Below are 27,859 nucleotides of genomic sequence, written 5' to 3'. Positions count from 1 at the left end.
TCCTTGTATCAAAGCAAAACCCACATGCATGTGACTTCTGGCAGTCAGTCTTAGGTGAGCTAGTTTTGTTTGTTTACCTTCTCACACATTCTAAGAAGCAGGGCTATGTATTTTTTCATCTCTTCTATCCAGATTGGTAATGACCCACTGAAGGGAAGCCTTCCAACCCCATTGGTAATGTAACTATTTTTCTCTCCTCTAATGCTGCCTGCTCAGTTGGAGCTGCAGGTACGTCTGTTTCCTGTTTCACTCACATAACAGAATGCTATTTAAGTGTCTGCCTGACCTACTGCTCTTTGCAACCCATACTTACTAAATCCTAGTGGAAACTACAGTTTGGTTGCTACAGTCAATGCAAATTAGTTAATAAATAATGCTAATTTATTATTAATTTATTAAGAATCAGTGAGTAAACTGTGGGCTGCAGTGTGCTCATACATGAAATGAAGGGTAGGACTAAGTAATCTCCAAGGTCCCTTCCAGCTCTGAGACAGCTGACTGTTCTGAAATGCCTTCTGAAATGACACCGAGTTCTGACTGGATGTCCAGTACTTTCGAGGTGCATAGGAGAATTTTCACTGGAGTTCTGTCTGCTGGGATCTTCCAGTCTAACTAGGGACACAATGCTAATGTAAGCTGGGTCACAGTTCAGTATCACATTTAAAGGTGCGTGCATACATGCGTGCTCAGTCATTCAGTCCTGTCCAACTCTTTGCAACCCCATGGACTGCAGCCTGCCAGGCTCCTCTGTCCATGGGATTTCCCAAGCAAGAATACTGAAGTTGATTGCCATGCTTTCCTCCAGGGGATCTTCCTGACCCAGGGAAAGGTAGAGCCCATAATTACTAGAGAAACTTAGAAGAGTGAAAGATTTAAAGAAAGCTGGATTCAGGGAATAATTCGTAGATGAAGTGAGAGTTAAACTGGTCCTTGAAAGACAGACAGGAAGAAGGGAGACCGTTTCAGAGGTGGGCAGCCATAACTTCAAAGGCCAAGACCTGGGAATGTGCTTGGTGTGGTTATGGGCACTGTGCATGTTGGTCTGACCCGAGCACGGGTGCCAGCTGGAGGAGAGTGGAGAGTGAGATACTGGGCAGGACTAGCCCAACAGAGGTTCTGAAAACCAGGCAGAAAATAGACCAGAGGAAAGTTGTTGTTCTTTTTTTTTTTAAAGCAAACAAACATGATTGATTTCCTTTTTGTGTCAGGGTCAAAATAACATGAAAATTGGTCAATAATTTAGGTTCATTTCACTATTCATATCAGGCTTTAGAAACATTTTATGGGTTTTGTCTGCACAGAATCTGTTATCTCAGGACTCACTTCAATGTGAGTAGAATCCCTCGTCACAGGTTTTAGCATCTCTACCATTTTGGCAACTTATGTTCCATCCAGCACGGAATTGTTGGCCAGCGGCAACTCTGGGATTCATCTTTGCTGCCTCTGCCCTTTCTCATTACTGCTTCTAGAAAATATGTACCAATCACAGCTCTGCAGTGCAGGAGGTATGGTAGAGATGGCCTCCAAGTAGGGAGGGGGAGCGGGCAGTTTCAGCACATCCACTGCCTTGTCATGAAGGGGCCCCAGCAGGATTATTTGATCACAGATGCAATCTGGTTCCTGTGTGTAGACAGCGTCCAGGGCTCCATGGAAGTAACAAAGATGGTCAAGACAAGGGCTTGACAGCAAGACAGAGCTAAGAACGTGGAGCTGCTGCTGGGTTTAGATCCAGTGTCTGAGGACACTCACACTAAACAGAGATGACAGGAGACTTATAAGCGTAATGAACCAAAATAAAACTGCGATGCAGATTTGGCACCCAAGGGGAAGTGGAACCCCTGAGGGACCAAAATCAGTTGCTGTGCACTGTCTGCCCTTGGAAACATCGCTGAACCTGGGTAAAAGAAATGATGATTAGATTTCCTTCACCCTGTACCTTGAACCTCTGAACCTCATGATAGCATTTGTTCATTTGTAATATTTAAAGTCTGGAAAGTAGCCAGAATAGTGAGAGCTTTTATGTAAAATAAGTATCTTTCCAGATAGAGTAGCAAGATTAGGTGACTGCTAAGCTGTATGATGAAGTGAAAGAGAGCTCTCTGGCTGATTTCAAAAAGGTTTTTTGTTTACAACCTCTTCAGATGCTGCAGAAAAGATCTGGAAATCATTCTTTTTGATTTTTCACATGAGATACATTTCATTAATTCACAGACTTTTACTGACACTTTCTATGAACTCAGCTTTTTAAAGAGATCTAGATTCAAAGGAGAATAAAATATGATGCAACCCGTCAGCTTGGGAAGACAACAGAATTGCTAAATATTTATTCAATAAATGAGTAGGTGAAATATCTCTCCCAGCCTTTTTAGAGAAGCCTTGAGAAAGTTGTTTCCTGTTACATAGGAGCTATGTTCAAAATTCTTGACAGTAATAATAAATTAAAAAATTGACAATAATTATTTTGCTTTCCTCCAAGAGATTATTTCACAATAAATTTAGAAGTTGCTACTTATAAGTAATTTGAAATTTAAGAGTTTCAACATTGTTCATTATACTATTTTCCATTGCACAAATAATGCTTTAAGTTCTTCATTAATCCTTTAATTATTATTCTCTTATAGTTACCCAAGTATGAAAGTGAAAGTGTTAGTCACTCAGTTGTATCTGTCTCTTTGAGACTCCATGGACTGTAGCCCGCCAGGCTCTTCTGTCCATGGGATTTCCCAGGCAAGAATACTGGAGTGGGTAGCCATTCTTTTCTCCAGGGAATCTTCCCAACCCAGGGACCAAACCCATGTCTCCTGCATTGCAATATGAGCCATAAGCAATGGCTTATGGCTGCAATATGAGCGCTGCAATATGAGCCATAAGCATACCCATTCACAGGTATATTTTTTGAGAAATTATTTTCTTCCCTCATTGTTGTCTAGAGCTTTCCTCCTGGTGTTTTGAGGAATTTATGAATGAGTCTTCATTATAGTAGAACTGAAATATTGAATCTGTATTCTCTGTGTGAAAGATAAGTCTGTTGATTTGCTGTCAGTAGAGAGGAGAGTGTTTTCCCAGTGGTAGTGATGAATTTGTACTAAGTATCCATATTCTTTCACTTGGATTCCTTATAACAATTGCATGAACTCACAAGATGGCTAATCAGCATTAGACGTGCAATCTGTAACCAAGAAAAAGAAAAAGAGCAGAATTGACTGGTCTAGACAGGGAACAAAGCAATAAATTTAACCCAGTTAGAGAGGAATTCTAACCAGTGGCACTAACCAGCTACACTGAAGAGCATTTCTTAAGTAGGACATAATTAAGGCACATATTCCATTTAGGATGTGTGCTTATATGTCATCTCAGCAGCAAACACGCCCATGTAAATCTGTATCTTTGTTCTCTTTCAGTTCTTTTTCATAAATTGATATGCAATTCATGTACTATAAAATTCACTCTTTGTGTTTTTAGAATACTCCTAAAGTGGTACAACCATCGCCACTAGTCCCGGAACATTTTCATCATCCTCAAAAGAAATCCCATGTCCACTGGCTCCTTCCTCCAGGCCCTGCTACGCTTCAGTTCTTTTTATTATCTTTAGTTTTGCTAAATGTCTTAATCAAGCTTCAAATTCTTTGGCTCAAGGACTTCAACAAGTAACATTTGGCTGACTTGCTCCCACCTCATCATGCATGCGTCACTCCCCCCAAGTCATTTCTTCCAAATCTTCAATTTTTATTCTACTTGACTCTGGGATTTTTTCTATTGTACAACTCTTATTTTTTGAACGTGACCTAGATCCTTTCAGAAGAAAGCACACACATATAGGCATAAAACAAAACCCAAAGTCTGTCTTTTCAAGATCAACTTCTTTGAAGATGGCTTCATTTTTAAGGTCTCTAGCAGAAAAAAATCTTCTTTCAACAGTGTATCCTAGTTTAATTTCTATGGAAAGTCTGTGATTGCTGAGATCGTCCTCTCTTCCTATAAATGTGTGAGCTGCTTGCACGTTTGGCCTACTCACTAAGTAATCCCATTTGTGTGTGTCTTTCAGAATGCAGCTCTGCAGCATCTGTTTATTCGGAAGTCTTTCCGGCCTTTTAAATGCTTGCATTGCGGGAAGGCCTTCCGCGAGAAGGACAAACTGGACCAACACGTGCGCTTCCATGGGCGGGAGGGGAACTGCCCATTGACCTGTGACCTCTGTAACAAGGGCTTCATCAGCAGTGCATCCTTGGAGAGCCACATGAAGCTCCACTCGGACCAGAAGACTTACTCTTGCATTTTTTGCCCAGAATCCTTTGACCGCCTTGATTTGTTGAAAGATCACGTGGCCATTCATATCAATGATGGCTACTTCAGCTGCCCAACTTGTAAGAAACGGTTCCCAGATTTTATCCAGGTGAGTACCATCTGTCGAGATGCCCGAGTACTGCCGTTTTTAGGAAAGAAAAACAGCGGTTTTTGGAAAATTGAGATGGCCCGTTATCTGTATCTTTCATCCCCCTTCTTGACAGCAACTTCATAGTTGGAGAATAATGTCTCTTCAAACTGCTTTTGATAAGCAGAAGATGATTGTGACCCTTAATTGTCGAAATAAGACATTGGCATTTAAACATTTAAGTTATATTACAGGAAATAAACAGTCAGATCTGGTTATTATTTTTGAAAAAGTCTTTCTTCATCCTTGCCAATACTTACTACTTATAAAATACGTAGCAGCTGTAGAAGACAGACTCCCATTTCCTGCCTGGAAACATTTTCCCCTATCACTGTGGCTTCCTGTCTTAGACTACTAAGGTGGTGCATTTTGGAAGGAAATGAAAGAGTAAGTTGGTATATAACATACAGATTTTTTGGGGGGGACTATATTGTACAGCATGTGGGATCTTAGCTCCCAATCCTGGATTAAACCTGTGCCCCCTGCTTTTAAAGTGTGGACTCCTAACCATTGGACCACAAGGGAAGTCCCAGTATACTTTGGTTTTAAACACTGACCTCCTCCCCTGTGTTATATTCTGGAGCCAAATGGGGTGAGGATAAATTCCAGAATATTCATGATTTCATCTGGACTTCAAGTGATAATAGTGTTATATGCTAGTGAATGAATAAGTAAGTCTAAACATCTAATGAGTTTCCCTGGTGGCTCAGATGGCAAAGAATCCACCTGCAATGCGGGAGCTTGCCTGGAAAATCCCATGGACAGAGGGGCCTGGTGGGCTGCACTCCATGGGGTCGCCAGGAGTCAGACACGACTGAGTGACTTCACTTTATTTTTTCACTTTCATGCATTGGAGAAGGAAATGGCAACCCACTCCAGTGTTCTTGCCTGGAGAATCGCAGGGATGGGGGAGCCTGGTGGGCTGCTGTCTATGAGGTCGCACAGAGTCGGACACAACTGAAGCGACTTAGCAGCAGCAGCAGCAATGCGGGAGACCTGTGTTCAATAATAAAAACATCCCCCTTCTCTGTTTTTTAAATTACCAAAAGAAAACTGAGATATAATCATAGTTCTAGTATTGAGAGTCTTGGTAATTTTCTCACTTTACACAATTAGGTAAGTTTCTTCTTAAAATTTTTTTTTAATTTTTATTTTTTAGCCATGAAAAGTTGCATTAGGGCAGAATTTAATGGCAAAAGAGACTACAAAAATAATAAAGGACAAGTCTTATAGGAATGGTTTGATAGCTCAATACCTAGGTCCCATACATAACTCTTCTTCACTGGATATTTATGACTGAGAGACTTCAGAGGCCATATTCTTTTATTTAAGTTATCTGAGAGTACAGGGAATAAGTCTCAAGTAAGGGGAAAGGATGCTGGTGTTGTATTGTCCTCATAAATGGGTAATGTGTTTTGTATCATTGAATTCATGTCTTCAGTGGTAAAGAATCCACCTGCCAATGCAGGAGATGCAAGGGACTCCCTTGGAGGAGGAAATGGCAACCCATTCCAGTATTCCTGCCAGGGAAAATCCATGGACAGAGGAGCCTGGTGGGTTCCAAAGAGTCGGACACGACCGAGAGACTTAACACACGCGCACACATGTCTTTAATTCTTCAGAACCTGATTTTTATAAAAGGGTGTAAAGGGAACTATTACTGCAAGGGGCTAAATTGTTTGTATCCATATTGGAAGCAGCAAAAAGTGAGGAAGAATAATTTTCCGTCTTCTTATATTTAATTTTTGCCAAGATTCATTTAAATCCAAAGGAACTCTTACTTTTAATCTTTTTATTTTTTTTTAAAGAGGGAGAGAGACAAACGTGGCCCATGTGATCAGGGCTTGGACTAAGCAAGCATTTTCTTCCTCCTCTCAAGTCCTGGGAGGTCGAGGCTGGTAAGGTTTTCTGGCCACCATGAAAAGGAGGCTGTTACTGAGGCCAGTTATCAGTCACACCCGATTGGCTCCCAGGCCAGATGAGAATCCAAGGCAATGCATTTGGCTCCCTCTAGTGTTGGCGAGCTGCCTCCTGTCATTTTCCCTGACTTTCTGTGTCTTCTTGGCCAGGTGAAGAAGCACGTGCGCAGCTTCCACTCAGAAAAGATCTACCAGTGTACAGAGTGCGACAAGGCCTTCTGCCGTCCTGACAAGCTGCGTCTGCATATGCTCCGGCACTCGGACCGCAAGGACTTCCTGTGCTCCACGTGTGGGAAGCAGTTTAAGGTGGGAACCAGCGGGCAGTCTGTGTGGTCTCGGGCCATTGAAATTGTCACGCCTGCTCATTTTGAGGGTGTATCACCTGTGCTCACAGCATGGACTTGAGGTGTAATTTGTGTCTCATGTTTGATTTGAAAGTGATAGTTGCTCAGTCATGTCCGACTCTTTGTGACCCCATGGACTGTAGCCCGGCAGGCTCCTCTGTCCATGGGATTTTCCAGGCAAGAATACCAGAGTGGGTTGCCATTTCCTTCTCCAGGGATCTTTCCAGCCCAGGGATCTAACCCAGTTCTCCTACATTGCAGGCAGATTCTTTACCAACTGAGCCACCAAGGAAGCCCTAAAATTAAGGAGGAAACTCACTGTAATTTCCCCAAATAATTAATTCATATCTCCAAATAGGGTAATAATGCATCTCCTACAAGAATCCAAGTGTATAATGAATAGAACTAAACTGCTATCAAGGAATTCCTAAGAGGACAATATATTTACCCATCGAACCAAGAGATTTTTTTCTTGAGCATTTATGAAGTGTAAGAGTCTGATAATTGAGCCCTAGGTCATCAGGACGTCATCCAGTGGAAGTGGGAAGTGTATGGGATGTTGAGAGGGTTAGGCTCCTCTGGGGAATGTTAATGACTTCTGGGATTAAGATAAAAGATAATAAGTATAAGAACATGCCTGGAATTTAGAAGAAAGCAAAGGAAAACCCCACAGGAGACTCAGGGATAAGAGTTAAACAAGTAATTGTGAAAATGGTAAAACAAGCTTCCTTGGGAAGCCAGATGTTTCTGCAAAAATGTCACTAAGAGACACTCTGCAGAATATGAGTGTAGGTCATCTTGTCATAGAAACTAGAAAAGAATCAGAAATGGATTCAGGAGGGGAAAACTGACTTGGAAAAGGAGTCCTGTGTAGAATGTGGAAGTTGGTGGGGCTGCCTGGCCATGTACCTCTGAACTTAGCACGGTGGGCATTCAAGAAATGTTTGTTACATAAATTGTGCTGAAAAATGAAGGGGGTTACAGAAACATCCTCGAGCCAAAATGTGGAAAGAACTTGTCTGGTGGGAAGGTTCAAAGTCTTTATAAGACCAATAACAGTGTAATTATATGTCTGAGAGCAGAGCCTCACTGGATAAGGGAGCTGGCATTTTTGGAGTTTGTTTTTATTCAGGATGGGCTCTGCCTAATTTTCTGTCTGTGGACTCATATCAACCTGTATCCCTCAATCAGATCATCAGACTAAAAGCTGTGACCTTGACCTGTGATCGTGTACCCCGTCCATAGCGGGTAGTATAACTGCTTACACACTTCTAAATCCGTATGGTGAAAAACACTTAAATTCACTCGGGGTTTAGAGGAATGCCATGATGTGTGTGAAAACATGTGGGAATTATTTAAAAAAAAAAAAAAAAACACATGTGGGAATTGAGTACATACATGGCTTTGTAAATCCAGTATCACCTACCATTCACAATCAATTTATCTTGTAGTTCTTAATACCAAATTTATTCCATGTGCCCTTTGATTGCTTCTACATAAATGCCAAGTCTTTCTTCTCAGAAGTCAGTGTGTAGCTTTCAAACTGAATGGTTATTTTAAAGCCCAGCTCATTGCAATGCACGTACTCCCTGGTGAATGGAATGATTCCCAGCCAGTGTTGCTGTGTCCTTGTACCTTCTAGCAACTTGGAGCAGCCCGGTGTGTTCTGTTATTGCTAACTTGTACTTATTTTTTTTTTTTAATCCCTTCAATTAAAATTTTTCTATACCCTCCCCCACCTGCTGCCTTCTCAAAAATTCTCTGCAAACAGCGGAAAGACAAACTCCGGGAGCACATGCAAAGGATGCACAATCCTGAGAGGGAGGCCAAGAAAGCCGACCGCAGCAGCCGCTCCAAGACGTTCAAGCCCCGTATCACGTCCACCGACTACGACAGCTTCACGTTCAAGTGCCGCCTCTGCATGATGGGCTTCCGGAGGCGGGGCATGCTGGTCAGTATCCACTGCCCTACACCTAGACAGAGTTCTGCACTCAACCTGTCACCGGCTTTTCTCACTGGCTGGGCATGGTGGGGAGACAAACAGTTCCCAGCATGGGGCTCCTCTCCTTCCCAGACTCCCTTGCCCCGCCTTGCCATGGTTCATTTCTGGTGTTTCTTGGAAGAGGTCTTTGTGATCACTTTTCCTCGCTAGTTTTGCTTTGTTTGCCATGCTCAGTCTTTGCTGTGTGTTTTTTTTTCTCTTCTCTTCTGTGTTCCTGAACCAGCCTTTCTTCTGGTGGAGTCCTCACCCCCTCCCTGTTCTCTTCTGTGTTCCTGAACCAGCCTTTCTGGTGGGGTCCTCTCCCCCAGCCGCCCACTCTGATTGTCCCAGATATGACACAACAGTAGACGGGACTTTCCATCTAGGCAGGGCATGGGGACCAGCTTAGCAGAGACACCAGGAGAGCTGGTTCTCAGTTCATTTTGCCCTGATGACAGTTTTTGCAACATGTATTTGTGCCAGGACCTGCCAGTAAAGTCGGAGACTGTTATTTAGTTTTTTTTAACTTTTCAATTTTGTATTTGGGTATAGTTGATTAACAGTGTTGTGATAGTTTCGGGTGGACAGCAAAGGGATTCAGCTATATACATATACATTTATCCATTCTCCCCCAAACTCCCCTCCCATGTAGGCTGCCACATAACATTGAGCAGAGTTCCCTGTGCTCTACAACAGGTCCTTCTTGGTCATCAATTTTAAATATAGTGGTGTGTACGCGTCCATCCCAAACTCTCTGACTACCCCTTCCCCCCATTCTTCCCCTCTGGTGACTGTAAATTCATTCTCTAAGTCAGTGAGTCTGTTTCTGTTTTGTAAATAAGTTCATTTGAATCATTTCTTTAAGGATTCTACGTATGAGAGATATCATATGATATTTCTGATATTTCTCTTTCAGAGACCATTACTTAGAAAGCAGAACCTTCGTTTGCATTCTATTCAATATCCTCAGTAAGGTTAGGGCCCTAAGTAATGAGAGACAGGCTTCTGTCAGTAGAATTCACTAAAGAAATTCCTGCTAGTGTAATTTTCCTTTTCTTTTAGTCAAAGGCTGTTAGTGGAATCCACAGCAACCCAATTCACCTTCAGTAATTTGCTGAATAACCATTAACTCCCGTTAATGCTTTGGTCTCAGAGGGACCTGGCCATGTTGGCTCTGGCTGAATGCCTTACTTTCTGGGACATTTCTTCAGAGAACTTTAACTTCCAGCAGTCGATATCGGAGGTGTTTGTTCAGTGCTTGTAATGGGATCTCTTTTTCTCATTTGCTTTTTTTCCTTTTAGGTAAATCACTTATCAAAGAGGCACCCAGACATGAAGATAGAAGAGGTGCCAGAGTTAACTCTGCCCATCATAAAGCCCAACCGTGACTACTTCTGCCAGTATTGTGATAAGGTAAAGGGCAACCGTCCACAGGAGGACCTTTGCGGGAGCTCCTCTCAGGGCTGGCTTGTCTGCGTGTATAAACTCACACTGGGCTTCCCACATGGCTCAACAGTAGAGTCCGCCTGTCGTCGATCATGGGTTCGATCCCTAGGCTGGGAAGAGCCCTGGAGAAGGAAATGGCAGCCAACTCCAGTGTTCTTGCCTGGAGAATCCCATGGACAGAGGAGCCTGGAGGGCTACAGTTTATGGGGTTGCACAGAGTCAGACACAACTGAGCGACTGAGCACACACACGCATAAATACATACCAGGATCTCGCAGTTTCTCTTGACAGATGGTTCTCTGTCTCAACAGTTTTCCATTTAGACAAGGAAGGACTAGAAGTGCACCCTCATTTTAAGCCAAAATTTTTTTCTTAAAAATTAGTTGACTTTGTTTTTCTTGTTGTTTCTTCTTTCTGTGGTTATTATTATTATTTTTTTTGCTATAGAAGAAGAGGCTTATTGCCAAGAGTTTGGTTTATGAATTGGTTTTAAATTCATAAGCTCTAAAATGAGAGTGCGTATCATCCTACAGTGGATTTTGGGTTTCTAGAAGATTGAGTAGGATGTGAAGAAGTTTTGTGGTGTAATACTCAACTTGTACATTCTTGATTTTTAGTAGTTAGGAAGAAGATAGGACTAGAATATACATTTATTGTTTCATTGCAACATTGTTCCCTTATCCAATGTCAGCTGTATAGGGTGTAAGCTATACATAAGTAGTGTCAACTTAAAAGCAAGAAACATTTTTAAAGCACAGATTCACCACTGTGGGTTCTAGTTGCTACTAGACTTGCTGTTTTGGAAGATTCTTTGGCGTATGAGTCAACTACGTACATCACAAGAGAGCTTTCTCAGAAAGTTGAAAGGGTGAGCTGGCCTTAGAAGCAGTTCTTTCTATGACTATATATCCACCTCTTAAACTTCAGATAAAGGTATAGATATTTTTACTATTTCTGTCTTAGATGCATAACTTTAAGGAAGATGCCTCACATATCTGTTATGTTCTTGCCCTGCATGCTGTGCTCAGTTGCTCAGTCATGTCCAACTCTTTACAACCCCATGGACTGTAGCCCACCTGGCTCCTCTGTCCATGGGATTCTCCAGGCAAGAATACTGGAGTAGGTTGCCATTTCCTCCTCCGGGGATATTCCTGACCCAGGGATCGAACCCACGTCTTCTGCATTGACAGGTGGATTCTTTTACCACTGAGCCACCTGGGAAGCCCCATTTATGTTCTTATGTTATTCTAATGTCTGTTATATCCTCATTATCCTTCAATATGTCTGTTAATATATTTTATTTTGGGCTATATGAATGCTCTTTCTCATTTCCTTGTGAAATTGTTAGTTTACTTTAAGCAAGACAGCTTGCTTTATACTATATACTGCTATATACTGTATATACTATATATATGCTATATACTGTATATACTGTATATACTATATAAAGCTATATACTGCTTTCATGGCAAAACTTTTGAATTTTCAGGTTTACAAAAGTGCCAGCAAGCGAAAAGCCCATATTCTGAAGAACCATCCTGGAGCCGAGCTTCCACCAAGCATTCGGAAACTTCGCCCTGCGGGCCCCGGAGAGCCAGACCCTATGCTGAGCACCCACACCCAGCTCACAGGCACCATAGCCACCCCGCCCGTCTGCTGCCCTCACTGCTCCAAGCAGTACAGCAGCAAGGTACGTGGAAGGCTCGGACTGCCTGGGAACCAAGGTCCTGGCTTAGGGAAACATGACTTAAGACAGCTTCTCGTCCGGGTGCTGTGATGGCTTCTTCCGCATTGGTGGGGGCTAGAGGAACTGTTTTCTATGATCAGGGACCACAGTACAGAACGGGAAGAGAATATGGAAGGACTGTCTCCAGAATTAGCACCATCTGACAGCCCGAGCACTCTCATGGTTTCCTTTTCCGTTGGTCCGAGGAGGGTCTCAGATTTGAATATCCTGTGCTCATGGTATAAATGCTCAGGCTTGCAGCAGCACTATGTAAGAACTTAAATGACGGTTCCTGAAAAGCGAGTCACTTTTGCTTGGGGGCTTATCACCGATTGCTGCAGGTATGGGTGGGATGAGGTCATGCTGTGAGGTATCCTGACCTTACCTGATAGCATGGCAGGGGGCGGGGGGCGGGGGGGGAGGAGGTGGGGGGAGTCACACACCTCTTTTTTCCCTTTCATACATGCCATTGTCCCACTTCAGGAAAGGCAGGTAGAGTCAGTGTTGCTCTGACTTTTTTTTTTTTTAAGAAAAAGCATAACATGAAAGACTTTAGGAACCATTGGAGGGTTTGCATTTGGGAAAGCTTGAAAATAACCAGTTCTAGTAATTATTCTTGGTTTTTGCCATTTTTCAGACCAAGATGGTACAACACATTCGAAAGAAGCACCCAGAGTACGCCCAGCTCCCCAACACCATACACACACCTCTGACCACAGCTGTGATCAGTGCCACGCCAGCTGTCCTAACTACGGACAGTGCCACTGGAGAGACCGTGGTGGTAAGTGTGAGCGGAAAGCCCCTCTCCTTCCTTCCTGCCTGTCACAGCTCCAGGGCCGAGGCCACGTGTCTCTTGGCGTTTAATTGGCTGAAGATGTAGCCCACCACCCTTCAGTGTCCTATGTGAGGCACGATGTTTCTGCCTGGGTCTCCTAGTCAGTGCTTTCCAAAGCTGTCTGTGAAAGGAACAGCAGGAAATCCTCAATGCTGCCTGTTCATCCCAAGACTCTCAGAACCTCTGGGCTAACTCCCCTGCCCAACACAGATAGACCGAGATAGAGAGGTCATCTTCCAGCACCTTCTTCTTTTTCTTTTTTTAATATTTATTTATCTATTTGACTACACCAGATCCTAGTTGTGCCACACAGGATCTTGTTCTAAATTTATTTATTTGTAATTGAAGGATAATTGCTTTACATTGTTGTGTTGATTTCTGCCAAACACACACCGGATCTTTTAGCTGCAACATGTAAACTCTTAGGTGCAGCATGAGGAATCTGTTGTTCCCTGACCGGGAATCAAACTCAGGCCCCCTGCATTGGGAGTTCTGAGTCCTATCCACCTGACCACCAAGGAAGTCCCCCAACATCTTCTTAACTTTGGATTTTTGTCTATCTGTGCTTAGGACTTATCTGTAGTCCCCTGATCCACCTGTAAGACAAACCAAAGAAAATTTTTTTTTTGATTGAGCTGTGCAGTATGTGGGATCTTAGGTCTCCAACCAGGGATCGACCCCATGCCCCCTGCATGGGGAACCCAGAGTCTTAACACTGGACCAGGGAAGTGTCCCAAGACAAACCAAATTTTGTAGGATTTCAGAGCACTGAAATAGCTACAACCAGCGGTGTTATTAGCAATGTGCTTCTCGTCATTTTTCTAGACGACAGACCTGCTAACCCAGGCAATGACAGAGCTGTCCCAGACCTTAACGACGGATTACCGAACACCACAAGGGGACTACCAGAGAATCCAGTACATTCCTGTGTCACAGTCTACGTCCGGCCTGCAGCAGCCTCAGCACATACAGCTTCAAGTGGTGCAGGTGGCTCCGGTACTGTCCTGCGTTTATTTCTCTTTACCTGCATGAATACCGTATTGCCGTCAGTCAGTAGAGCAGTGGGGGTCACCTAAAGCACCCTATGCTCAGAGCTGGAGCTGGGCCCTACATCACTGTGCCTGTCAGCTTGGAGTCGAAGGCATTTGTACAGCCCCTGCTGTTGATGGCTCTGTGGTGTAAGGGATTTCTGTCAATAGTGTCTAGAGATTTTCTCTAGACACTAGTGAAAATGTGCAGCTGGCTAGCACACTAGCTGCAGTGTGTACCATTATCGTGCCCTACTGCAGGACAGCGTGAGCCTCTTCTGAACCCTTACCTTGGGCATCCAGGTTGACTACTTGTTGAGGAGCCTGTTTGATCAGCCCCTATCTGAGCATTGAATGATGTCTATCAGTGGGAGCTTATAAGGAATAATTGTGAATTTTGAGTATCAATACCTTATTAATAGTGAGGTATAATTGTTCCTTCTGCAAGGTAATTAGTAGCTCATTCTTACTGATTCAGGAGCTAAAAGGAAAAATCCTCCCCAAACTATTGTTTCACTTAATTATGCTGAGAAATTGTACTCAAGGCATACATGAACAAATGTTTTGTTTTGAAATAAACTGGACTCTGAAGATTTAAAACTAGTATGAAAGCAGGAAATTGTAAGTTGTCATTGACTGTTCTTTATTTTTTTTATAGGAGGGTTTTTTTTTTTTAATATATAGCAGTGTTACTAATTTTAGGCTTTGGAAGAATCTTTGAATATCTGAAGTTGTCTGTAAATTGTGATACATATGTACATTATTTTGGAAAAAGTGTCTCTACTTTGGCCACATGTTCACAGATGTCTGTGCTACAAATAAGGTTAGGAACCACTGCTCTAGTGATCAAGAGTGACAAACCAAAAGCAACTTCTCTACTTTGATCTCTTTTAGCTGATAAAGGGTAGGCCATTACATTTAATTGACATTTAAAGGGAAAAGATTTTTGATTCCTGAGAGCTTCTTATTCAGCTATATTCCCTCATTTCCCTTCCAGTATTAAATCACATTACTGTTTCATGGTTAGTAAGCATAATTTTTAAATTAATTTATTTTAATTGGGATATAATTACTTTACAATATTGTGGTGGTTTTTGCCATACATCGACATGAATCAGCCATGGGTGTGCATGTGTCCCCCTCTCCTGAACTCCCCTCCCACCTCCCTCCCCACCCCATCCTTCTGGGTTGTCCCAAAGCACCAGCTTTGAGAGCCCTCCTTCATGCATCGAACTTGCACTGGTCATCTACTTTACATATGGTAATATACATGTTTCAATTCTGTTCTCTCAAATCACCCCACCCTGACCTTCTCCCACATAGTCCAAAGTCTGTTCTTTACATCTATGTCTTTTTTGCTGCCTTGCATGTAGGATCGTTATTAGCATCTTTCTAAATTCCATATATATGTGTTAATATACTGTATTGGTGTTTCTCCTTCTGACTTACTTCACTCTATATAATAGACTCATTAGAACTGACTCAAAAGTGTACCTTTTTATAGCTGAATAGTTTTCCATTGTGCATATGTACCACAACTTCCTTATCCGTTTGTCTGCCAATGGATATCTAGGCTAGCAAACATAATTTTTAAGGCTGTCTTTTCCTCTGAAGTTTGCCAGCTTGGCTTCAGTGTGGGCTCTTGGGACTGAGCTCTGGCTCTGAAGTCCCATCTCTTCTGGGGGACATGGTTTCAGTTGTACTTTCTCTCTGGAAGGCTTTCCCTGAACTGTACTCAGCATAGGTCTGGGTTTCTCCTCCCACAGGCCACTTCCCCACACCAGTCCCAGCAGTCCACGGTGGATGTCGCCCAGCTCCACGACCCTCAGACCTACACACAGCATGCCATCCAGGTGCAGCACATCCAGGTCACCGAGCCCCCTGCCCCTGCTATGTCCACATCCCAGGTATGCTGGCCCCTGCTCCAGGGACTAGTCCCAGGATAGTGTGGCCTCAGGGACTCTGGAGACGTACTAAGAGTGGAGAGACATTATCTCAGACCTAGTCTCCTTGACTATGGGAGTGATATCTTTATTTGGGGGGCCTTTAAAGAGTCATCTTTGCCTCCAGTGGCTCATTGGTAAAGAATCCACTTGCCAGTGCAGGAGATCCAGGTTCCATCTCTGGGTCGGCAGGATCCCCTGAGTGACTGAGCATGCCTGCATTAGGGACACACCATTGAGTGCTCAGCCTCGCCTGTCTGTATGGAGCCTGACCTCTGATCTCCTGGAGATCTCCTGTCCTCGGTGGCTGGATGACGGCCGGCAAGAGAGGGGTTGTTTCTGTAACTTTGGAGCAGTGACATTGTGAAGGATTACTGTGTTTGTGTGATAGAGACCTTCGTTGAGAAAGCAGAACGCTGGACTGGGTTGCCATTTCCTTCTCCAAAAGCAGAGCTACATCCACTTGCAAAATATTTATTAAATTCTTACTCTTTGCAGGAAACTTTTCTAGATCTTGCCCTCAAGGAGCTTAGAGTCGGGTAGGGATGTAACACGTGTGCACAAGCAAACAGGGCATGAAGGGAAGGTACCTGAACCATAAAGGATGCCCATAGTCTCTCTCCTGACATTCACAGGGGCCAGGACAAGAGCACACATGAAGGCTGCATGTCACCACCCTGAGTGGTTAAAGGTTTCACTCAAACCCACCAGCCGTTAAATAAATATGTTCTATCTTTCTGCTTGACATAGGTACTTTCATAATGATCACATTGGAAAATATACATAAAGTACCCATGGATATTAAATAAGGTGGATAGTGCTAATTAAAAATTAAATGTATCCACAATGCAGTGGGATAATATTTACAGACGTGTGCAAAATTAGCTGTTATACTAAAATAGTGTGCACTGGAAAATAGTAAAAATGAAATTAAAAAAAAAACAATTAAAAAAAATTAAATCTGTTTTTCTGCCAAACACATGGCTGGCACCGGCAGTGGCCAGGTAGAGGCGGGAGGAAGTAAGGAAAAGGACTGCTGCCATTGTCATTTAGTTGCTAAGTTGTGTCTGACTCTTTGCGACCCCATGGACTGTAGCCCATCAGGCTCCTCAGTCCATGGGCTTCTCCAGTAGTGGGTTGCCATGCCCTCCTCCAGGGGATCTACCCAACCCAGGGATCGAACCCATGTCTTCCGCCTTGGCAGGTACATTCTTTACCACTGAGCCACCAGGGAAGCCCTTTTTTATGGTCTCCAACTGCTTCCTCTTTTGTATCCCACTTTTCCTGGCTCCAACTGCTATGGAAATCTGTAGGATAAACATGCACTTTCTCTGCCCTCCTATTTTTTTTTTTGGGGAGGGGGCCTCTGCTGCTTTCTGTCTGATTGCCCCTCCCCTCCTTCTAGTGTAAGGTTTCTGGTGACTTGTCCCAGCCCAAGACAGGCAGCCTCTTTCCACAAGGGGCCATGAGTTTCTCAGGTGCACTAACATCACGCTTCTGAGTTTCTCAAAGGAACCAGAGGCTGGAGGGCCAGGACGGGCTCCTCAGAGTCCCTTGTTGGGATGAGGCGGCTATTCTATCTTCCTGTGGAAAGCAGGGGCTGCTTGCTGCCCCCTTCTCCTCACCCAGGCTCCTTCTTGCACTCACGGGGCCTCTGTACTGTGTGGACACCTTGGCCCATGTGTCTCAGCTCCATCCACACCCCTGCAGGTGGCAATCCAGGCCACCCCATTGGTCTCAGGTGCCTGAATACAGTTAGAGGAGCCCTGTGTGGGAGACAGGACCCCTACGGGAGGCCACGCTCAGAGGAGAGACGTGTGTGGATGGATACAGTTAGAGGAGCTGTGTGTGGGAGACAGGACCCCTATGGGAGGCCATGCTCAGAGGAGAGACATGTGTGGATGGATACAGTTAGAGGAGCCCTGTGTGGGAGATAGGACCCCTACGGGAGGCCATGCTCAGAGGAGAGACATGTGTGGATGGATACAGTTAGAGGAGCCGTGTGTGGGAGACAGGACCCCTACGGGAGGCCACGCTCAGAGGAGAGACATGTGTGGATGGATACAGTTAGAGGAGCCCTGTGTGGGAGACAGGACCCCTATGGGAGGCCACGCTCAGAGGAGAGACGTGTGTGGATGGATACAGTTAGTGGAGCTGTGTGTGGGAGACAGGACCCCTACGGGAGGCCACGCTCAGAGGAGAGACATGTGTGGATGGATACAGTTAGAGGAGCCCTGTGTGGGAGACAGGACCCCTACGGGAGGCCACGCTCAGAGGAGAGACGTGTGGGTCCTGGAAGTGCGTACAGGGCCATTTCCAAGGTCCAGGAGGCCTCATGTGAGAAGAGCCAGCCAACATCCCTACAGGGTGCCTCTTGCCCATGTCTAAGGATGACATGGATATGTCATTAGGTTATGGGCCTGTGTCTGAGGATGACGTGGACATGTCATTAGGTTATGGGAACTCAGTGGAGGGAAAGATGGTACTTAGCAGCTACTAAGTCACTTCAGTTGTATCCGACTCTCTGTGACCCCATAGACAGCAGCCCATTAGGCTCCTTTGTCCTTGGGATTCTCCAGGCAAGAATACTGGAGTGGGTTGCCATTTCCTTCTCCAATGCATGAAAGTGAAAAGTGAAAGTGAAGTCACTGAGTCATGCCCGACTCTTAGCGACCCCATGGACTGCAGACTACCAGGCTTCTCTGTCCATGGGATTTTCCAGGCAAGAGTACTGGAGTGGGGTGCCATTGCCTTCTCTGGTACTTAGCAAGGAATCAAGGAAAATCATGTAAAAGTGGTATTTGAGTTAGGTCTTGGAGGAGGGTATGATTTTGACATGGTAAATGGGGGAGGTTGTATGATCTGAATATGCTCTCATTGTGAGGAAGACACGGAGGGGATGAGTGAGAGACACAGACATGAGAAATTGTGGTGTGTCTATAAATTGTGATGTGGTGTCTTAGTGACAGGAAATTGTGCTTGGAAACAAGGCCAGAAAGGTGGTTTGGAACTGAAGTGTGGATGGCTTGAGTGGCAGACAGTGGTGGTGGGGGTTGGGGGGTTTATCCTGTAGACAGAATGGGTCCCTGTGTTTATCTCCACTAACTGGGGGCTATCTAGTGCACGGAAGTGGAGATTCCAACTTCTGGGTTCAACTTCAGTTTGTGTTACAGGTTAGCTTTGTGACACAGGAAAGTCATGGAGCTTCTTAGGTTTTTTTTTTTTTAAAAAACCTATGCATTGAAGATAATTATGCTTCCATTCATTTACTTTTCTGACAATTAAATCTTTGGATACCCTTGTAGATAATCATCCTTTGGAAGGTAATTAGGATTTCATAGTTATGATTGCTTTTCATTAATTCTGTTCTTATTTAAAATAGGTCTAATTTTAGGGACTTCCCTGGCGGTCAAGTGGTTAAGACTCTGCGCTTCCACTGCAGGAGGCATGAGTTCAATCCCAGGTTGGGGAACTAAGATTCCACATGCAGTATGGTGCAGTCAAGAATAAAATTTACTATTTTAACAGTTCTGCGTTCAGCGTTACAATTCCCATGAGCATGATTTATTTTCTTCAGCAACGAGTTGACAGTTCACGCATCCCGCTCTCTTTCTCTCCAGGTGGCTGGGCAGCCGCTGAGTCCCTCCCCACAACAGTCTCAGCAAGGGCTCAGCCCCTCCCACGTCGCAGGTAGCTCCTCACAGGGCCAGGCCCTCCAGCAGCCTCCCCAAGGCTCCACGGTCCAGCACACGTACCTCCCCAACACCTGGAATTCCTTCCGTGGCTACTGTAAGTAAGGCTGGCACTCCAGGGTGCAGGTGGGGAGCCTGCAGCTACAGGGCGGAATTTCATCGGCTTTATCATCGATTTTCTGGATTAAAGGTTCATTAGCCATTTTCTACATTCTGTGGAGCTTGTACTTCGATGAGTTTCACGATTCAGGCAGCGTCTGATGTCAGGGCCACCCCGAAATGACATTTTTCTGAGAAGTCAGGAATATTGCTGCAGCAAGTGTAGGCAGGTGGTTTAAGTGGTATAGTAGCTGCATTTAGGATTTGAGGTCATGATTCATCTCTTCTAGCCATGTTTATTGAATGTGTATATATCAATCACTGTGCGAGACTCTGTGTGTACAAAAGATGAATATTGACTTTCATACACGTAACACTACACAATAATCATGCTAACCAAGTTTCATTAAACTCTTACTGTGTGCCAGGAAGGATTCTAAACTGAATCTATATCACTTCTAATATCCACAGCAGCCTCTTAGATAAGTTATCAGTACTTGCATTTTATAGATAAGGCAGTTTGGACACAGAGTAACTCATCCAAGGAACACAGCTACTAAGCAGAGGACTAGGACCCAGGCAGCTTGGGTGCAGAGTTTACACTCTAAACCAGCACACTGTGCTGCTCCTCCTCACCAGATAGTCTTAGGCTCTGAAACTGTTATCTCATTGTTATTCAGTCACTCAATTGTGTCCGACTCTTTGCGATCCCATGGACTGCAGCATATCAGGCTTCCCTGACCATCACCAACTCCCGGAATTTGCTCAAACTCATGTCCATTGAGTCGGTGATGCCATTCAACCATCTCATCCTCTGTCGTCCCCTTCTCTTCCTATCCTCAATCTTTCCCAGCATCAGGGTCTTTTCCAGTGAGTCGGCTCTTCGCATCAGGTGGAGACAGATATATGAGTAGCTGATTTCAAAACCCTGAGGTTAGTGTTACCAGAAGCAGTTGGACTGGCTGCCAAACGTCAGAACAAGTAGAAATCTTGGCGGGGACAACAGCTTTGGGCGTCAGCTGAAAAGTATGAGACCTTTATCACTGAGGACATGGAAGAAACAGGAATAGTAACAGTTAAGAGCTCCATAGCAGGAACTAGGAGAACAGGGGCTGTGTTGGTCTCTGTCTTACTACTGATTTTGTTTTTTGGACCATCTTGCTGTGATTGATCTTAGGCTGTGTTATGTAGATTTGGTGTGGAGACAGGCTCAAACACTACAGTTTAGTTATCTTTACAGTCTGTCCTCTTAAATACGTGGTCACAATGAGAGCTGAGCCTAGTGTGTGTCAGGAAAGGCCTCCTCCTCATGATGAATCCCAGTAATCCTGGTAAATAGACTGACATTTACATTCAGTTTCATTCCGGTGAGAAGAACGTGGAATGATGCCGACAGTCATGGTAGTCATAGTAAGAACTAGCATTCTAACCTGGTGAAACAGTCTGAAATTTCTTATTTGGAAAAAAAAAGTTTAAAATATACAAAAATAGGGAATTCCCTGGCAGTCCAGTGGTTCGGACTTGGCGCTTTCACTGTGAAGGGTGTGAGCTCGATCCCTGGTTGGGGAACTAAGATCACACAAGGTGCACAATGTGGGGGGAAAAACCCCAAAAAACCATATATATAAACACAGAAATACACACACACACACACACACACACACACAGAACAGTAATGAACTCTCCTGTACCAGTTATCCAGCTTCAGCACTTACCAGCTCATGGGCGGTCTTGTTTGATATGTACCCACTGTCACTCTCTCCCAGTCCTCCAACTATATAATATAATTCATATCATTTCATCCATAAATGTTAGTATCTATCTCTAAAATCAAGGCAGTGGAAACAAAAAAACACAACTCCAGTCTCATTATCACACCTAAAAATAAATTACAGTAATTGTTTAATACTGTCAAATATCCAGGGTTCATATTTCTGTGACTGTCTCATAAATGTTTTAACAGTTGGTTTTTCAAATTGGGTTCCAAATAAGGGCCCATACATTGCCATCGATCATGTCTGTTCAGTTTCATTTAGTTTATGTGTTCTTTTTCTTTCTCCCAAGTTGCAATTAACATGTTGATGAAACTGGGTCACTTGTGTTCCCTTTTGGATTTTGCTGTTGACATCCCTGTATTGTCTGTCATTTAAGATACTTTCCTCTGTCTCTTTTATTTCCTATTGATGGGCAGTTAAATCTAGAGGCTTGATCAGATCAGGTTCTGTTTTTTTTCCCCCCAAACACTCCATAGCTGTTGATATATACCTCCATCAGGAGGCACATGACGCTTGTCTGTTTCCTTTACCCTGCCATTTCATTAGACACTGCAGAGTTGTGCTGTTCTGATGCTATCGCACTCTTCTTCTTTTTTAATAAACATTTATGTACTTGGCTGCACCAGGTCTTAGCTGCAGCACGCAGGATCCTTTAATTGCATCATATGGGACCTTGTTCCCTGACCAGGGATTGAACCCAGGCCCCCTGAATTGGGAGAGCAGAGTCCCTGGACCACTAGGGAAGTCCATTGATTCCATCATCCTTTATACACTTATTGCTAGGAAACTTCCACAATGAAAGCAATTTTACATTAACTGTCAGGTTATTATGGGGTACAATTTGCACAGGAACAGCAGGATAGATGCTTTAAATACTTGGCTCATCTCCTTAATTTACCAGTTTTCAAAATAATGAATTGTCTCCTTGTATTATCTAATCACATCAACATAAGACTCTGGGAGCAAGCAAACCGGTGGAAAATGACTCAGTAGAGAAAGTGGTCACTGGTGAGATATTTGTTTTTACCACTTGTATTGAAATCTGAGACCACCGAACTGTGGTTCTTTCCTGTTTTTCAGCATCAGAGATTCAAATGATGACACTTCCCCCAGGTCAGTTTGTGATTACAGACAGTGGTGTGGCAACTCCGGTCACCACTGGCCAAGTGAAGGCGGTCACTCCGGTAAGCTGTGCTGCTTGGAGGGTTTTCCTGTTTCCCATTCTGTACCACTCCCGCCCTCCTCCCAAACTCTTCCTCCAAACTCTTCATATCTGAGTTAGAAGTATGTCTTCTGTTTTCCCATAATATCTGTGGTACTGTATTATAGCACAGCTTATTTTAATTATTGGTTCACTATCTTTTCCTAGTAGGCAACGAATTCCTCAAAAGCTGGGTCCTAGTCTTTATTATCCTTAATGTCTTGCACAGGAGGCTGGGCTATAGCAAATGCTCAAGAAAGATCTATTCAATTAATAACTACAGTGAACCTTCTGGATCCATATATGTATTTCTTGTGTTGTTGTTTAGTCACTAAGTCATGTGTGACTCTTTTGTGACCCCATGGATTGTAGCCTGCTTGGCTCCTCTGTCCATGGGATTCTCCAGGCAAGCATACTGGAGTGGTTGCCATTTCCTTCTCCAGGGGATCTTCCTGACCCAGGGATGGAACCTGCATCTCCTGCATTGGCAGGCAGATTCTTTTACCACTGAGCTACCAGGGAAGCCCATACATATAGATACATGTAGATAATTGATCATCTTTTTATGTGTTTCTTAGAAAGTATATGAGTCTTCATGATTGTTGATCCTCAAGTAGGGAGAGAATAACATAATGAATGTGTTATGAAATTCTTTTTTTTTTTTTTGGTCATGCTGTACAGCTTGTGGGTTCCTAGTTCCCTGACCAGGAATCCATACCCTCTGTTGTGAGAGCAGAGTCCTACCGACTGGACTGCCAGGGAATTCCCTGCCATAAATTATTTTGTTGTATTGCACCTGCTACCTTTGTTTTTATCCTCACTGGGTTCTTCTGGCCTGCCTCTGGAAGACAGAGTGTATAAATTTAAATTAAGAAAGATATTCTTAACTGGCCTGGGATATTGAGATGTGCCCAGGGGAAGACTGATTACTGCCCAAGAGGCCTCAATGTGTAACACGGTAGTTTAGTGGCCTCAGAAACCTGGCTTTTTTTTTTTTTCAAATCACATCAAGAGCTCACCCGTTTCTCAGCACATGAGTTCATGTTAACTAGACTGAGGAGAGTTGTATAAATCTGGAGTGACACTTTTGTCATGGTAACAGTAACTAATATAAAATGGAATGGTCTCCCTGGCATGATGAGTGAAATTTTTGCTCTTTTTTGTGAGTCCCACAAGGACTTACTGACTCTTTTTAGGCCCTGCCACAGTATACATGGGGCTTCTCTGGTGGCTCAGTGGTAAAGAATCCGCCTACCAATGCAGAAGACTCGAGTTCAATCCCTGGGTTGGGAAGATCCCCTGGAGAAGGAAATGGCAACCCACTCCAGTATTCTTGCCTGGGAAATCCCATGGACAGAGGAGCCTTGTGGGCTACAGTCTATGGCGTCACAAAGAGTCAGACACGACTGAATGACTAAACAACAGCAACAACAACAGCAGTATACACACAAACAAATTTACTGTACAGTTTTGGTCATAGATTATCTGCAGCCCACCTATGAACCACTTAGGTGTCCATGGACCCTTGGTCGAGAACCAGCCCCCTCCAGCTAGAGAAAGACCTATTTGGGAAACTAAATGCTGATCAGAGAGTTGCTTTGATGAGCATGGACTCAGAACATATGCTCCAGATAAATCAAATTCATATTTGGCTGTGGCTTTCTCTCCGGACAGTCCTTGGAAAAGCTGCTATCAGTTTTCCTCTGTGACTTTTTTCTCTCTCAGTCTATATTGCTGACCAATCTTCCTTCTGACAGACACATCTTTTCTTTAAAAATGTTAAGGTAGCTGACATGGAGATGTTTTTTATCATCAGAGGGAAAAATGAGGAAAAATTAAGACAGTGTATGTCTTCATAAAGTCAAATGTATTCAATGCAAAGGACTTTATTCTAAGACTGTGTTCTTCCTGTGCTTTTGAGTGTTAAAATGTCTCTCATTTGCCAGCAGCATTTAAAAAATGATTTCACTTGGCGAATTAAAATTTGGAAACATTAATTCTTACTGTAATTTTGCTGGATCTTTGAAATTCTGAACTCTGGGAACCATTGATCTTGACTTGGGGGGTGGTTCATTCTGCCTCTTTAAGGATAATTTAACTATCTCTTCTTTGATCCATTTTGTATTCACTTTTAGACATTAATTGATACAGTCACCTTATTTTATGAATTTCTAAATTCTTAGGGACAATATATACCACATTTCCTTTGCCAGGTAGGTTACCATCATGATGCACATTTCTGTACCTGATGTTTCTCACCCTATCATTTGGTAGGACAGCTAAGGTCCTCCTTTAAGTCATCTTTGTAGTCTACTTCTGTGGCTGAATCACCCCCCCTAAAGGACTTAGGTAAACCATCTCCCCCCATAGGTGCCTATTTGGGTTCCCCTTATAACATTTCTTCGCATATTCCTTCTCTCCTCAGCCCCCCACCATGGCTCTCACTCCGACATCTGGCCTCAGATTTCTAAAGATCCTTTTCTTCCTGCTCTAGGGTCATTATGTGTTATCAGAAAGTCAATCAGAATTGGAGGAAAAGCAAGCGTCTGCTCTCTCTGGAGGAGTCCAGGTTCAGCCAGCTGCACACAGTGACTTGGACCCCCAGACCACCAGCCAACAGCCCACCCAGTACATCATCACAACCACCACCAACGGGAATGGGAACAGCGAAGTGCACATCACTAAACCCTAACTCCTACCCTCAAGCCAGAAGCAAGCAGTCACATCATGTCTTTTCTTATTCATATGTCTGGAAGCTTCTGACACTTACAGCTCCTTTTTAAGATTTATCATTCACTCAAGAGTTTGGAAATCACAGTTTTGATCCTCACCAGGGCTTATTTTATCAAGATCATCTTTACCAAGTGGACTCTTCAAACCCTAGGAGTTCCCGCCATGGGATGGAGGTCATTCAGATTTCAAGATGGAAAAACTTTGCCTTGCTCTTGAACTGGTTTTTTTAACACATGGATAAGCCTTACTTTTCCTTTGTGGAAATATTAAGTGATGTATTGTATTGTACCAAAGGTGGAGAAAGGATGTGCCAAGTCCACGGCCACTGGACTTCTTAATCCCAAGCCATGGCACCAAAGGCAAAGGGGCATTTTGTAGGCGCATATTAGGTCAGAACTGCTTCCTCTTGTGAGTTTGCATTTTCAGTAATTTAACAAAGGGAGCCCACTGAATATGAAAATTACAATGATGAAACCTTATGATGGTCTGAAGGAAAAACTGTCATCTAAATTTTTCTTACTGCTGATTTTTAAAAAACTTGCTATTTTGGGGAAAAGCGCTGTTGGGGTCTTGGTAGTGCTTTGCACAGACCCTGGTCCTTAGCAGATTAGGTCAGAACCTCCTGTTCTGACAGATCTTACTTTATTACTCCGCAACTGTGAACTCCCTGTACAAGGAAAGGTTGCTTGATATCAGCAGAATTTAAACTCCCACCTTAAAGCTTGGCCTCCCATTATCTGGTTGAACTTGTATGAAGGAGATACTGGAGATGACAGTATCAAGGAAAATGGCTAAAGCAACTATACAGAGAGTGAGAAGCACTGAGACCTCGTCCTGCCTCTCAGGATCCGTTTACTATTCGTTGATAATCGCGCGAACCCTTGCTCTTCCCAGGTGTACCTGCAACCCTCACTCACAGCACGCAGTGTATTTTAGTCCTTCCAATTCTGTCTTAAAATGAACATTCTTTCAGGTTGGATGGAAAGGTGGACCTCCTTATTTCTTAACACTTTAAATATATTGCAATTCATCTGGGCCTTTTGGTAAGATATCTAACTTCACACCTTGGGGAAAAATTTTGAAAGGTAGGACCATTTATAATGTCTGTTAGGGCAATTATAAGGGATCTGGAAGAAACCCAGTCTTCATATTACATTGTTAGTTGGGAGAGGGAGAAAATTCTGCCTCAATGATAGTTTTTCTTATCATTGTTCCTGTTTGGGAGTCTTAGTAGCTATAAATTCAGTGGGGGAAGGTATTTCCCTTCTTTTTACTGTACATTCCAGTTGTGCACAGAAAACATTGCAGAAACCAGTATGTATTTTTTGTGACATACATTTTTAGAATAATTATGGAAATGGTAGAATTTATCATTCCAGAACAGGAAGACTGACCTTCAGTTTCAAATGAAGTTAACTAATTTATTTTATTTACATTTCTGGGTAAAAACTGGCTCTACAAATTAAGAAGTATAGTAGCTTCTTTATGGTAAAGATACCTTTCTGAAAAGTAAACAATTCTATTGAAGTAACTTTACTAATATGTAGATTTTGCACTTTATTCCTGAGACCTCATTTATGTAGTTAGCCCTGAACATTTAGGCACTAAGAGAACCTGCGAGTTCTTAGGTAGTTGTGTGGAGAATGAAAATGGACTCTGTTTCTTTGGTAACAAAGAGGTGATGCTGATGTTTTCAACAGAAAATACAGACTGTGTGTCACGATGTAGAGATTCTGAGTCCCACAGTCCTCCACTGTGATGATTACAGATGCCCTAGTGTCCAGCCTCAAAAGATTTGCTAGGTAAAGAGTATCAGGCTTTCCCAAAGGTCCAGTTTAGTTTTTTGGCCCTGTTGGGTTCCTTTTTTATTTGAACCAGCAATGTACCTCCTCCCCTCAGGAATAACTTGTTGACTAAGATGGAAAGCTATCATTGAATAGAATGTTCATTTTATGCCAGCTATTTCAAGTTTTAAAATACACAGAAGAGAGAAAATATTGTGCAAGGACTTCTCTTTCTTTCCCATCTAAGTTCTTTCTTTTCCTTTTTTTTTTTTTTTTTTTTTGTCCTTATGTGGAATAAGTAAGGACTCTAGAACTATTGATAATTTGTATATTATCAACCAGAGATGCAGGTGTGGCAGTTGAGCCAAACAACTTTGCTTTAAGATCAGGTATTCAGCACATTTATTTTAAGGTAATGGATTTTGAAAAGGATTTGGATTTGAGGAGATGGCAGATGATAAGCCATCTAAGACCCAATTTGAAAAAAAAATTTTGTAGCCTGTTTATACTGTGATCTCTTCTAGGACACGCTGGCACTGTAGACTTCAGTGCAGTGTGGAAATTTTGGAGTAGGTTACATACAGATTTTACATTTTTACTGTTTGACTTGTGCCCACATAAACAGACATTTCATCATGTAAACTTTCAGTTATTCTGGAAAAATCTATTGTTTTGGTCTTCTTGAATTGTTTTCTGATTTGGAATTATCCTTTCAAAAAACTCTTAAGACATGTAGGGCTAAAAAGCACTTCCTGAGATGCTGAAGCTGACCCACAGGTTGGAAATATTGACCCTACCCTGTTATTTAAATGTGAACATTTATGTACATTCATTGAGTTATAGTGTTAATAGTCTTGTGCTACTCAGCAAGTGTAAAAATTAATAAATATTTTTTTTAATAAACATCCTTCTTGTTTGTAT

General features: G+C 43.1%; 1 protein-coding gene across 2 annotated transcripts in view; it reads left to right on the top strand.

The window, feature by feature from the left end:
* Positions 1-27,843, top strand: part of PRDM10 (PR/SET domain 10) — a 96,629-nt gene extending 68,786 nt beyond the window's left edge. The window contains exons 12-22 of one of the 2 annotated variants that reach the window (XM_006061678.4): positions 4,046-4,393; positions 6,502-6,657; positions 8,467-8,646; positions 9,979-10,089; positions 11,612-11,812; positions 12,486-12,629; positions 13,509-13,679; positions 15,478-15,618; positions 19,275-19,443; positions 22,301-22,404; positions 24,916-27,843. In XM_006061678.4, coding sequence (XP_006061740.1) covers positions 4,046-4,393; positions 6,502-6,657; positions 8,467-8,646; positions 9,979-10,089; positions 11,612-11,812; positions 12,486-12,629; positions 13,509-13,679; positions 15,478-15,618; positions 19,275-19,443; positions 22,301-22,404; positions 24,916-25,113 — 1,923 coding nt within the window. In that variant the 3' untranslated portion in view covers positions 25,114-27,843. The remainder of the gene's footprint in view (positions 1-4,045; positions 4,394-6,501; positions 6,658-8,466; positions 8,647-9,978; positions 10,090-11,611; positions 11,813-12,485; positions 12,630-13,508; positions 13,680-15,477; positions 15,619-19,274; positions 19,444-22,300; positions 22,405-24,915) is intronic. The other variant, XM_025286423.3, reaches the window with a different exon arrangement.
* The last annotated feature ends 16 nt before the right edge of the window (positions 27,844-27,859 follow it).

This window comes from Bubalus bubalis, chromosome 5 (assembly GCF_019923935.1).
Source record: "Bubalus bubalis isolate 160015118507 breed Murrah chromosome 5, NDDB_SH_1, whole genome shotgun sequence".
Classification (NCBI taxonomy): domain Eukaryota; kingdom Metazoa; phylum Chordata; class Mammalia; order Artiodactyla; family Bovidae; genus Bubalus; species Bubalus bubalis.
Note: the sequence above shows the minus strand (reverse complement) of the source record. Positions and strands in the feature narration are given on the sequence as shown.